General features: G+C 43.2%; 1 protein-coding gene and 1 long non-coding RNA gene across 15 annotated transcripts in view; one reads left to right on the forward strand and one right to left on the reverse strand.

The window, feature by feature from the left end:
• The window catches only part of KMT2C (lysine methyltransferase 2C), a 346,573-nt gene that overhangs the window by 76,473 nt on the left and 255,818 nt on the right, over window positions 1–14,282 (reverse strand). For 12 of the 14 annotated variants that reach the window (XM_039527507.1, XM_039527506.1, XM_039527502.1 and 9 more), the window contains 2 exons: window positions 13,910–14,038; window positions 11,117–11,236 (listed from right to left, as the gene is read on the reverse strand). In XM_039527507.1, the coding sequence (XP_039383441.1) occupies window positions 11,117–11,236; window positions 13,910–14,038 (249 nt within the window). The remainder of the gene's footprint in view (window positions 1–11,116; window positions 11,237–13,909; window positions 14,039–14,282) is intronic. The other 2 variants (XM_039527503.1, XM_039527500.1) reach the window with 1 other exon arrangement.
• The window catches only part of LOC120399327, a 29,119-nt gene that overhangs the window by 6,985 nt on the left and 7,852 nt on the right, over window positions 1–14,282 (forward strand). The gene's annotated exons all lie outside the window — the stretch shown is intronic.

Genomic DNA, 14,282 nt, shown 5'->3' on the forward strand with positions numbered 1-14,282 from the left:
CATCCAATGTTTATTATTTAAGAAGGACAATCTGTACTATGCAGGCTAACTCTCTGAAGTACAGTTCTACTCTGAAAAGGGTCTCTGTAAAAATGGTATTGTGGGGTTGGTTACATGTTTGTCATCTCTCAATTTCCTTACTGAATTTGATGATTCAAAATGAAACATGATTAAAGCTGAGAAGTGACAATTCTGTTAGTGACCTTGCCTACACTTGTGGTGGAGAATAGGGTGCATGTAGTTATATGCTGCATCCACACTCACTGTGGCAGTGAAAGGCTCTGGCAGGGAGGAGGCTGCGGGCTTTGGATCCGGGGATCCTTTGCTCACTGCTTCTCCCTGCCAGAGGCTTTCCTATTTGCCTGTGATGCAGAAAGGCTCCAGCAGCTGGGAGGCAGTGGGACTCTATACTGCTAAAAATAGCAGCATAGATGGGGAGAGTCATTTCTTGGGCATGTAGACAGCCATGCAGGCTACATACTCTTGGGTTCAGGCATGTAGGGCACTCTAGTCTACTCACCGAGGCAGTGCCTCACCAGCTACACTGCTATTTATATGCAGGCTGGCTGGGCATGCAGAGTCTGCACTCTATATACCACCGTATCATAGAATCTTAGGGTTGGAAGGGACCTCAGGAGGTCATCTAGTCCAACCCCCTGTTCAAAAAGCACAAAACAACCAAAAATCATCCCAGCCAGCTTTGTCAAGCAGCTGACCTTAAAAACCTCTAAGGAAGGAGATTCCACTACTAGTGAAAAGTTTTTCCTAATATCCAACTAAACCTCCCCTCTGCAAACTTGAGACCATTACTCCTTGTTCTGTCATCTTCTACCACTGAGAACAGTCTAGATCCATCCTCTTGGACCCCCTTTTCAGGTAGTTGAAGCAGCTATCAAATCCCCCTCATTCTTCTCTTCTGCAGACTAAACAATCCCAGTTCCTCAGCCTCTCCTCATAAGTCATGTCTCCCCCCCCCTAATTTTTTTTTGCCCCTCGCTGGACTTTCTCCAATTTATCCACATCCTAAATGCCCCCTACTTACACAACAAAAAATGCCATTAGCCTCTTGGCAACAAGGGCACACTGTTGATAGTCTGTAGTGCATGGGATTCTTTTTCCCTAAAAAAAATGCATGTTTATTTGATATAAATTGGGACCATATAGAACATGGGTTGCAACCAAGGTCCTGCAGAGATTATGGGTTGCTGATTATAATTATGCTGTCTATATGTCTGTATCATTTTTGTTGGCTCTAGAATGTTGGCTCTATGCTGTCAGTATTTCAAGTTTCTCTGCCCTAGCCGCTTGATGGCCCATTAAGGACCATCAGCTACACAATGGACCCATGGAGAGAAGCAGACACGCCTTGTGACTCAGCAAGGTATGCAGAGACTTGTCCATGTGACTGCAGACTCCATGTTGCTGTGATTTCATCTCCATCTGGTCTTCAATCCTGCTTCTGACCTCTGGGGGACTTGCCACAAACTGAAGCTCTACACCAGGGACTGAGGACCCATCCCAGCGGGGGATGTTCCAGAGACTTAATCTGAACCTGCAGTTTACTCCAGCACTGCTACAAGCCTGAACTAAGAACTTTGCCATTACTGTATGTAATTGATTCCATTTAACCAATTCTACCTAGATTTTAGATTCTGTTGGTTTTCATAACCATTCATCCCCAGGACGAGTGCACTGGTGGTGATGCTGGGAGACTGGCCCTGTTTGAGCAATTGGTCCTGATTTGGCACTCTCAGTTGGTCCCCGCAGAATCGCTCCGTCACATCAGAACCCCACGCTATCCAAATTTTAACTTTGGGATTGGTTAAAGATCAGTGACCATGAGACAGAAAGCATCAGGAAATGGAGAAAGAAGCTGATGAGAGAAAGAAAGAAGTTGCTAAGAGAGAAGAAAAGCTGTAAGAGGCGTCTGGAGCTGCTGGCTGCTGAGGAGAAAACTCCAAGTCAAAAGGAATGGAAGAACAGCAGAGACTGTATCCTCTTGAAAGTCCAGTTTGTAACAATGTTGGTATGTTGTATAAATCTGAGCAGTTGTCTGCTGTTTAGGCAAATTATGGCTTCTAACATCACTCTTGTTAAAGCAGATCTGGTCAAAGAGGAAGATTATTTACCAAATCAGAGTGTGAATGTTGTGATCCTCTGTGAGTTTACTGTCGTGTGCCTTTAGCCAGAATCCACAAGTGATAGCTGGCACAGAAGTTATTGCCTAAAGATCTTGCAGTGTGTCTGGGAATGAAGTTTCTAAATGTCTGTCTGATGTCTCAGAAGTTAATCTGGAGTTAGATCAAGAGCAGAAAGATCAGCAGATTAAAGTAGACGGTCAGGTTAAAGCCCTAACTGAGGAAGGAGATTTGCTAAAAGTAGCTCAGTGTAGTGAAGAGCAGCAGCTTATCTGTTGGGAGAGCTGATGGCTTTGTCTAATCAGCAGTTTGGGAAGGACCTGTTTCCTGTGTGGAGAAATGTGACAGTGAAGGGAATGTGCCTGTCTCTGTCAGACAGCCCTGTGTGCTGGGACAAGGGAAGTGAGATCCCAAGCTGTGTGTCTGGTAAAGGAGAATGTGTCTCCGGCTCTTCTGTGTCTGTGGAGCAAACAGAAGGGGCCTTTCAGCCTGTGATGGTTGAGGGTGGTTCAGTTGTCTCGGAGTTGGTTGTAAATACAGCTAAAGCCCAGGAAGGGAATAGTCCTGAGTTTGTGTCTGCTGGGGAGAATGGCACTGTGACTAGGTTGCATCCAGTTAGTGTCATAGCAAGATCCCAAAGACCAGACAGTTCTGGCCAGTTGCTAATGTGTGGTTGGAGAAGGGTGCAGCAACTGTCTGATCAGCATGAAGGTGATTTAAGTGTGTTACCTACTGACAGTTTGACAACTTGTAGCAAGAAGGAAAAGATTCGGAAGGAGACTGCTTATGACCTGTTATCTAGAAAGTCTGTAGGTGTGCCTAAAAGGGGATTGTGTAGAAATCCGCCTGTGGGGCCTGAAGTGAGTCTAAATGTAAGTAAGGTCCAGAAAGAGTCTGTGATTGCTCAGGAAAGGGTTCCTTTAGAGCAAGCCCTAGGTGAAGAGGGTGAGAGCAGAATTTCTGAGAGGGGTGAATTGCTGCTTAGAAAAGCTCCTGGGGAAAGAATCCTCATGGTAGCCTGTGCAAGCAGTTTACTGCAACTGAAGGGTGTAAAAGTGATTTAATCAAGGAAGTTTCAGTTCCTAACAGCCAGAAATTTTCTGTTGTGAATGAATCCACTGACTTTCCTATTGAGAGATCCAGTGTGGGCAGCTTTGAAAAGGTCTCAGATGGAGTAGAAGCTGTTAACAAAGTTGAACAGCCCTATAACCACAAGGCTGTGTGTGGCCAGCTTGTTGGAAAGACCATGGTGTTGGGACAGGACTGTCTCCATGCTGATTCTGTGAGTGAGCAGTCTGTGCTTCAGGGTCTGAGGGCAGATTCAGTTACTGGTGTTTCAGAGCAGAACAGTTTTATGGTTGAATGCTTAAGGATGCAGGTCAGACTATTTGGATTTGTGTGGTACCTCTGTAAGACAAAGTCCAGCCTTGGAATGGGTAGCAGCTGAAAATCTAAAAGCCAGTGTCTGTGTTGGTGCGAACTACTTGGCTGGCAGGGATAAGAAAGACTTGCTAATAGCTGTTAGCAAACAGAGCCCACCCCATCAGCCAGTAAATTCTGTTAAGCAAAAGAAATTGGGGTTTAGTCCTGCAGGACAAGAAGGAAAGAGAAAACTGAATTTTGCAAAGGGAAGCCACAGGTTAACCCTAAAATGCCCAAACTCCAATGGTATTGAGCCAAGGGTGTGGCATGACAAACATCATTGTAAATGGACACTTGCAATGAATTTTAATGCTAATTTTTGTAACTAATGTGTTGCTATTGCCAAGAACTGTAAAAATGTATGATGTGCCTAATCTTTTGGAAAATCCCTTGAACATGTTGAAAGGAATACATGAAAACACACTTTATGTTAAAGGGCCTTGCTATACTGATGTTTCACAGTTAATGCCTGTAAACAGTATTGGAACTTTAAGATACATTCCAGACCCGATGTGCTGTATGAGAGGGGAAACTGAGGCACACTACCATATTGCTTTCATGGCTAAATGCCAAGATTCCTGTACTATGAACAACATCAATATCTACATTGGTGTAATATTAATTGGGTTCCAAACATTGGCCAGAGCTGGTATGGATAAAGTAGCTGAAACATACAGGAACCATGCTGCAAAGTTATACCTTGAGTTTGTAGATTCATTCATGTTATTGAACATGACTTTGATAAACCATTTCTGTTATACACTAGCCCAACACTAGCTGTAGTGAGACAGACCCAAAAGGGGGGCTCTTGGGATGCAGTCAGCGATGTTTTGTCATCCCTTCCTGCATCAATTTCGTTATTGATATAAATTGGGACCATATAGAACATGGGTTGCAACCAAGGTCCTGCAGTGGCACCAAATCTTAGATAAAGGGGGTCATCTAAGGTGTCTAAGACCAGATTATGGGTTGCTGATTATAATTATGCTGTCTATATGTCTGTATCATTTTTAGTTGAAGTTATGAATGTTGGCTCTATGCTGTCAGTATTTCAAGTTTGTGCTGTGCTTCTGGGGGAAGCCTCCCAGACAAGCTGGTGTTAGCTCTGCCTAGCCTGTTTGATGGCCCATTAAGGACCATCAGCTACACAATGGACCCATGGAGAGAAGGCAGACACGCCTTGTGACTCAGCAAGGTATGCAGAGACTTGTCCATGTGACTGCAGACTCCATGTTGCTGTGATTTTCCACAGTGAGAACAAAGAGATTCTTACACCTGGAAAAGCCTATATAAGGCTGATGCTTCATCTCCATCTGGTCTTCAATCCTGCTTCTGACCTCTGGAGGGACTTTGCCACAAACTGAAGCTCTACACCAGGGACTGAGGACCCATCCCAGCGGGGGATGTTCCAGAGACTTAATCTGAACCTGCAGTTTACTCCAGCACTGCTACAAGCCTGAACTAAGAACTTTGCCATTACTGTATGTAATTGATTCCATTTAACCAATTCTACCTCTCTTCTCTACCTTTTTCCCTTTGTAAATAAACCTTTAGATTTTAGATTCTAAAGGATTGGCAACAGCGTGATTTGTGGGTAAGATCTGATGTGCATATTGACCTGGGTCTGGGGCTTGGTCCTTTGGGATTGAGAGAACCTTTTTCTTTTATTGGGGTGTTGGTTTTCATAACCATTCATCCCGCACTGGTGGTGATGCTGGGAGACTGGAGTGTCTAAGGAAATTGCTTGTGTGACTTGTGGTTAGCCAGTGGGGTGAGACCAAAGTCCTTTTTGTCTGGCTGGTTTGGTTTGCCTTAGAGGTGGAAAAACCCCAGCCTAGGGCTGTAACTGCCCTGTTTGAGCAATTGGTCCTGATTTGGCACTCTCAGTTGGGTCCACAATGCAGGACTCTGCACTTATCCTTGTTGAACCTCATCATATTTCTTTTGGCCCAATCCTCTAATTTGTCTAGGTCCCTCTGTATCCTATCCCTATCCTCCAGCGTATCAACCACTCCTCCCAGTTTAGTGTCATCTGCAAACTTGCTAAGGGTGCAGTCCACACCATCCTCCATATCGTTAATGAAGATTTGCCAACTAGACATGGAACCATTGATCACCCATTCATCCAGCCCATACTAAACTGTATCAAAAGCTTTAGTAAGTGTAGACCTACCAAATGATGCATATGCCAGAAAAGTAGCCAGCTCAGTTCTCCTGGTTGTGCTAATTTGGCAATGGTGCTGACCTGGAATGCATGCGGGGAACAGGTCCATTGCAAAAGGAGGTGCCATTTTTACATAGTCACTTTTCTGACCATAACCATACATAGATCTTAGAAAAAGAAGATACTTCCTCTTCGGGTATGTCTACACAGCAAAATAAAAAACAGGCCTGGCCTATGCCAGATGACTAGGGCTCACGGGGCTTGGGCTGCTTCATTACTGCGGAGACTTCCGGGTAGGACCCTGTGGGGTGGGAGAGTCCCAGAGCCCAGGCTCCAGCCCAACCCTGGAAGTCTACACAGCAATGAAAAACCCCACAGCCCAAGCCCCACAAGCCTGAGTTCGCTGGCATGGGCATTCATTTGCTTTGTAGACATCTCCTTAGACCAGCCTCCTATACAAGAATAGAAGTAGTTGTACTCCATTCCACAAAGGGGTTTATCCTCCCCTTGATGTGTGTTTAACTCCCATTAGTGTGCTTCCATAATTTGTTGGAAATAAAGTGTACTAATACTTCCTTTCTCTGCTAACTGTTCCAGAATTCCGTGGTGAAATTTGTGGAATCAGATCCAGATAATTTACCTGCCTATTTTTCTGAAGCGCTTGTTCTCTTGCCTCTTATCTATCTCTAGGGCAGGCTTTTCCCTGTAATCTATGATACTTAATTTATTTTTTGAATACCTTCCTGGCTCTGTGTTGAAGTCTCTACTAAAAACACACAGAGGACCTTGAAGCAATCAAAATATTTTCTGAATAATTCAGCTATTATATTCAAAAGAGGCAATAATTATTTTTGTAACAAACAAAGATTTTTCTGCAAAACATTGCAGAATAACAAATCCCCCATTGAATTGTTTATTTAGACAAAGAAGTAGAGTCACTGCAACTAATTGAAATACTTTTAAAAAGAATGTTTTGCACTTGTGAGGTGCCCAGCCTAATTGCAGGAAGTTACTTAGGAAAAATCACTAAACCAACTACATTGTTAGGTAAGAAAATGTTTTATACTGTACTGTGGATGCACTGCTAACAAAACCACTACAGCCAAATCCTGTAGTTATGTCTTAGTGTTGTACAGTCATGGTTTATGGATTTTATGACAAATTTTGAACTCTTAAGATAATTATATGAGAGAGAGGGTCTCAGAAGCCAGTAAGAAGAGTCTATCATATGACAGGTTTCACAGTAGCAGTCTGTATCCTGTAATAGGAAAAAAAGAAACAGAAGTGTGGAGAGCTTAGAGACTAACATTATTTTTTTAGTGATGAGCTTTGAGCAGACAGCTCACTTCTTCGGATGCATAGAATGGAACACACAGACAGGAGATATTTATACATACAGAGTGAGCTTACCAGCCAAGGAAGTGACCATAAGTTATTCTGCCAATCCCCCGGGGACCTTCTCTCCCATTCGTATGGTCTTGCCAACATCACCACTGTTTTTATGTGATTTCTCTGCAGTTTAGTTGTCTAAATCCTGCATTGTTCCCCAATTCTGTAGTGCCTGAATTATTCTGCTTCTCTCTTTCGTCTCTTCCACTGCTATAGATTTTTATCCTCCTCTGTCTTATATTCCTCTTACACTGAATTGCCGCTCTGTGTTTTTGTATGGTCTCTACCTCTTTGTAGTCTCTCTCTCTCCTTTCCTGTTCTTGTTTAACTCTCCATGCCCTGTGCTGTTCTGCTGTACCGCTTACTCTGAGCAGACTGAAATGTACTAATACCCTGATCTCAAAATTGCTTGAGAGTGTTTTTGCTGCCAGCACACAAGAGGGAATGAAACAGGAGAGTGCACCAAATGACAACCCAGGAGATCAACATTGGAGACTAAGGCCAGGTCTGCACTACATGCTTACTTAGGTATAACTATGTTCTTCAAGAGTGAAAAATCCACACCCCTGAGCGACGTAGTTATACCGACCTTAGGCCCCCTGTGTAGACAGCACTACGTTGTCTGGAGAAGCTCTCCCACTGATATAGCTACTGACTGTCGCGGAGAGCTCTCTCCCATCAGCTTTGAGCTTCTTCACCAGAAGCGCTGCAGCTGCACTGATGCAAGTTTGTAGTGCAGACCTGCCCTAAGGGCCACTCTCAGCTGGTATAAAGCTGCATGACACCACTGATCTTAATTCAGCTATGCCGATTTAAACTAGCTGAGGATCTGTCTCAGTATTCCAAACCTGATTTTTCCTAACAAGTAAATGTGCATCACACACATAGGCCCCCAACCCCCGTCATTATCAGATATGCATAACTTAGAATCATAGGGTTAGAACCGACCTCAAGGGTCATCTAGTCTAACCCCCTGCTAAGATGCAGGATTTGCTGCATCTAAACAGATGGCTATCCAGCCTCCCTTTGAAAACATCCAATGAAGGAGTTTCCACAACCTCCCTAGGCAGTCAACCAAAAATTTCAGTTGCTTTTTTTGCAACAGCATCATATTGCTCTCACTTTGAGGTTGTGATCTATCACCATTCCCAGGTCCTTCTCGGCTGCCAAGTCAGTTTTCCCGCATTCTGTATTTATGCATTTGTTTTTTCTTTCCGACCTGTAGCACTTTACACTTGTCTTTATTGAATTTCATTTTGTTGTCTATAGCCCAGTTCTCCAATTTTTCACGATCCCTCTGAGTTTTAGCTTTATCCTCCAAAGTGCTGGCAAACCCTCCCACCCAAGCTTTCTGTCATCTGCAAATTTGATCAGTATGCTCTCTATTCCTACATCCAGCTCATTAACAGATATTAAACAACACCAGACACGGCCTGCATTTCTCCAATTTACTTATCAGTATGTCATGTGGGACTAAAGCCTTGCTGAAGTCCACCCTTCTTTTCCACTCCCGTTCTTGGCATATCCTCACTTTTGTTTTTGTCAAGTTCATCACTTAGGCCACGTCTACACTAAAAAGTTAGGTCAACCCAGCTACATTGCTCAGGGGTGTGAAAAATCCACCCCCCTGTATAACGTAGGAATGCCGACCTAGTCTCCGGTGCAGACAGTCTAGCTACCACATCTTGGGGAAGTGGATTAACTACAGCACCGGGAGAACCCTCCCATTGCTGTAGTGAGTGGCTACACTGAAGTGGTGCAGCTGCAGCTGTGCCACTGTAGTGCTTCTATTAAGGCCATAGCCTTAGGGCTAGTCTACACTGGCAACATTTTAACGTAGCTTGTGTAGTCACGGCAAAGCGCTGGGAGAGCTCTCTAAAAAACCCACCTCCACGAGGGGAATAGCTCCCAGAGCTGGGGCACTGTCTACCCTGGCACTTTGCAGTGCTGAAACTTGCTGCGCTCAGGGGGGTGTTTTTTCACACCCGTGAGCGAGGAAGTTGCAGCGCTGTAAAGCGCCAGGGTAGACAAGCCCTGAGGATCAGGTTCTAATACTCAGTTTGTAGAAGTTTAGCACCTGTGCTCCACAAGCAGTCACACTGACTTCAGTTCAAGGGCTATATTATATATGGTTTAATACTTAAGGGTCAGTGGTTCGTAACCTTTCCAGACTACTGTACGCCTTCTAGGAGTCTAATTTGTCAAGTTTCACCTCACTTTAAAACTACTTGCTTTACAAAATCAGACATAAAAATACAAAGGTGTCACACACACTATTATTGAAAAATTGCTGACTTCCTCTTTTTTACCATATAATTATAAAACAAATTAACTGGAATATAAATATTGTACTTTCATTTCCGTGTCTAGTATACGGAGCAGTATAAACAAGTCAGTGTCTGTTAAATTTTAGTTTGTACTGACTTTACTAGTGCTTTTTATGTAGCCTGTTGTAAAACTAGGCAAATATCTAGATGAGCTGATGTACCCCCTGGAAGACCTCTGCGTACCCCTGGTTGAGAATTACTGGGCTAGATTATACAGCCCATTCTCACATTAGTGAAGAGTGGCTCAAGTTCTACAGTCCATGTATTTATACATTTATACAAAAAATCCACCCTCAGAAAAGAAGGTATCCCAACCACAGAAAGGGTCTGGAAAAATGTTTATGATATGCAAACTGATGCAAATACCATACTTTCTTATAAACATAACAGATGCAACTGTTAAATGAATAAAACTAGGATAATTAACCCCCTTCCACACACACTTATTGTTTTAGGGCCTCATTTATTCTCATGGTATAATCAGGTTGTTTTTTTTTGATTAACCAGGTTGTTGAGTGCCCTTTGTCAGGCACTGCTGAAAAGGCGTGAAAAAATGACCTATCAAACTACAGAAGTGCCACCTGAATGCAGTTAGCACCTCGTCAGGTGTTAAAGCAATGTAGGTTATAAAAGAGGAGCCCATATGCTACAGCAGGGGTCGGCAACCTTTCAGAAGTGGTGTGCCGAAACGTCATTTATTCACTCTAATTTAAGATTTCGCGTGCCAGTAATACATTTTAATGTTTTTAGAAGATCTCTTTCTATAAGTCTATACTATATAACTAAACTATTGTATGTAAAGTAAAATAAGATTTTTAAAATTTTTAAGAAACTTCATGTAAATTAAAATGCAGAGCCTCCCAGACCTGTGGCCAGAACCCAGGCAGTGTGAGTGGGACTGAAAATCAGCCTGCATGCCGCCTTCGGCACCCGTGCCATAGGTTGCGTACCCCTGTGCTACAGTATGTAAGGAACAGGCAAAGGACTTTTTTTTTTTTTACAGCAGGCTGAGCAGACATCCTATTCCAAACTAAAAGAATATTTACAAAGCAGACACTCATGGTATAGCTACATTGCTTAGGGGTGTGAAAAATCCACACCCCCGAGTGACGTAGCTATTCCGACCTAACCCCTGGGGCAGACCAGTGCTAGGTTGATGGAAGAGGTGGATTACCAATGCCAATTGCCTATTGGTGGTAGGTAGCATCTACATGGAAGCACTACAGCAGCACCACCTCAGTGTTTTAAATGTAGACATACCCTTACGCGTAATACAAATGTTATACAAACAAAAGGAACCATTTCTAAGTAGCGGGTCCAAGCTATAGCAGTAGGTCAGTAGCTGAGCTGGGAATGGAACCTAGGTCTCCTGAGTCCCAGCACAGTGCCCACTCTTCTAGAGCACACTGTTTCTCTTAGCTGTGTCTTAGTAACCTGTTGTTAGTGTTTCAGGACATTTCTAGTTCTGTCTCTTTGTGAATTTTAGACACTGCTGTAAATACAAATGAATTAGTATAGCAGCCAAATTCATAAAATGAAGTGACGAACATTAATAATGTAACCATTTTTCCACTGCAATAATCTCCTGACAGCAGCAGATAAAAAAAAACAGTTCCATTTTTTTTCTAAATTAAGCATTGGCAATAATTTACAAACAAATAAATGTTAGTACATACCATCTTCTCTGCTAGGCAACTGCTCAGAAACAGAACCGGAAGAATCTTTCCTGGAGAGAGATCTCTTAGTTTTACCCTGCCCTGTACGACTTCTCTGGCGTACCATGAATCCTCCAATACCTATCAAAGAAACAAAAATACAACAAGCAGATGCAGATTTTACATTCCCAGATAAAAATGGAAACAAAGAAAAAGCCATTAAGACTTAGATATTTTTTGGTTGCCCACATACAAGGACTTCTTCAAAACACAGAAATATTTTCCTTAAGACTTGGTCTACACACACTGTTTGTATGGACATAGCTACATTGGTTATGGGTGTGAATTTTTTACTGATATTCTAGTACAACTCGTAAGTGTGGACACCGTTAAATTGGTATAAAATGTGTCTTTTACTGGTCTGGATTATTCTCTTTCCCATATGGCTAAACATAAGTTATACCAATATAAGCACATTGATACTGGTACTGGTGATGATGTGTAGCTATGTTTTTCAGGTAAGCATAAGTGAGAGTTAGCGAATGTGTGTGTTATGCTGGGAGAGTTGTATTGATTTATGTGAGGGTTGTTTTGTGCTGGGAGGCCTGTACTGATTTGTGTGAGGCTTGTGTTGTGTTAGAAGACTTGTGTGGGTGGCAAAATGAGGGATGTGTGCTGCAATGAGGAGTAATGTATATTTGGGGCTCTTGTCTAGGTGGTTTTGAAGAACTGTGTCAGTTGGACAAACTAATCCATCATCTGTGCAGTGTCCCTCAGAAAACCAAAAAACTGCTGTGTGCAAATTAGCTGTAGAGTAAGGAGGGCCATTGGCTGAGTTACCTCTGATATCATAATTGTCTAGGACTCTCAGCACAGAATCCTTACTGTAGCCAAAAGTCTGTGTTATCGCAAGGATGCAATCTGTAAAGTCAATCATAGGCGCTGACTTCCCCTCTTTACCGTGGGTGCTTGACCTCCACTCTAACCCCAGCCCTGCCCTGCTTGTTCCCCAAAGGCCCCACCCCAACTCCACTCCCTCCCTGCCCCAATTCCAATCCCTTCCCCAAATCCCTGCCCCAGCCCTGCCTCTTCCCCACCTCCTCCCCTGAGCGCACCATGTTCCCGCTCCTCCCTCCCCTCCTGGAGAGTGCTAATGCCACCACTTTGTCGGTGGCTGGGCAGGAAACACTGGAAGGTAGGCGGAGGAGCAGGGATGCAGAGGAGGTAGGGCGGGGGGGAGTGAGGGGAGCTTGGCTGCCGGTGGGTACAGAGCACCCACTAATTTTTCCCCATGTGTGCTCCAGCCCCAGAGCACCCACGGAGTCGGCATCTATGAAGTCATTATGGTCGAGAACTTAAAAATTGGATTGTAAGAGACTGAAAATGCCAGTGATGACTGAACCTGGTGATATTCTAAACAAAAAGAGCTCTCAACATGCTGTTTCCATCCCATCCTGTCCCCTACCCTTATTTAAAACATCAGGGAAATATTTTTGTTCCAATTGTCCAATCAGTTTTTTTTTTTTAACTACAAAGACTATCAATAAATGAAGGTGATTCATTCACCCAACAACTGACAACTGAACTGCATACGAGTATGAATCATCTTCAGACTGTATGAAAGGTACCCTTACCACTAGAGGGCCCTACCAAATTCACGGTCCATTTTTGTAAATTTCATGGGCCTAGCATTTAAAAAAAAAATCTAGAATTTCATGGTTTCAGATATTTAAATCTTAAATTTCATGGTGGTGTAACAAAGCATGAATATGTATTTAAAAACAGCAAAATATACACATATAAAGCCCTTAAGTCAGCATTTCTCAAACTGGGGGTCCCAACCCAAGCAGGGGTCACAAGACTATTGTAGGGAGGATCGCAGTATTGCCACCCTTACTTCTGAGCTGCTTTCAGAGCTGGGCAGCTGGACAGCAGCTGTCCAGGCACCCAGCTCTGAAGGCAGTGCTGTCACCAGCAGCAGGGCAGAAGTAAGGGTGGCAATACACCTTACCTCTGTGCCACCTTTACCTCTGTGCTGCTGCTGGTAGCGGCGCTGCCTTCAGAGCAGGGCGCCCAGCCAGCAGCTGCCTCTCCAGCCGCCCAGCTCTGAATGCAGCGCAGAAGTAAGAGAGGCAATATCACGACTGCCCTACAATAGCCTTGTAGTCTCCTTTGGATTAGGACCTCCTGTTTGAGAAACACTGTGTACTTTTGTATACTTTTACCCTCTAGTATAGTATAGAGTAAAAGTACACAAAAGGCCACATTTCATGGGGGAGACCAGATTTCACAGTACACGATGTGTTTTTCACGACCGAGAATTTGGTAGGGCCCTACTTATCACACACTTCAGAAAACAGGTAGTAGATACCTACAAAAGTATTCTCTTTAAAGAAGCAAAAAGCCTCACACACATACTTCACTGAGCCACAGATACACATTTTTATACAATACAGCATATACGTATGTTTAACCTACAACATATATATCCAATTAGAAAAGCACAGTGCTTTCTTTTCTCAAGTTAAATAATCCATAACTGGCTGCAAATCTGAATTGTGAACCAGTATTTACAGCATAAGGGCAGGACTGTTGCTGTGCAGCAACCTGGAAAAGCGTACCTGGATAATCAGACTGTAAATTATTTTTAACCATAATAGAAGAAACTACTACATTGCACAGTGAGGAATGAACCACCCAAAGAAGCCTTTCCTAAACATGCTGTTTAGTCTTCCTATTTCTAAATTAACAGACTATTTACATAGTAGAAAACTTAAATGTGACAAACAAATTGGTCTACATTATGTACCCTACCAGGTCTGTATGGCTTTCTCTTTCTCTTTTTGACCCCATCAGCTCCTTCTGTCACCTTAGTATCATCATCCACAGTTTCTCGTTCTGGGCTGGAATCTGATTTTCCATCACAGTCCATAAGATCACCTTCTGGAGAAAAGACAGAATTATAAACTAAACCAAAAAGGAGGAGGACAATGCTTGCATATAGCCTATATAGAGTGGGATTTTCAAAAACATCTAAGGGAGTTAGATTTTCCTTGTGATAAACTGAGACTGCAAGGGGGTCTATAGTGGTAAAATGTTCCATCTACATGAATTTGTGATTCTGCATAGCTCTATTCTATTGAGTTTTTTATACTTCCCTCATCACTGTAATAGTCTGTTGGTCTAT

This window comes from Mauremys reevesii, linkage group 2, assembly GCF_016161935.1.
Source record: "Mauremys reevesii isolate NIE-2019 linkage group 2, ASM1616193v1, whole genome shotgun sequence".
NCBI lineage: Eukaryota > Metazoa > Chordata > Testudines > Geoemydidae > Mauremys > Mauremys reevesii.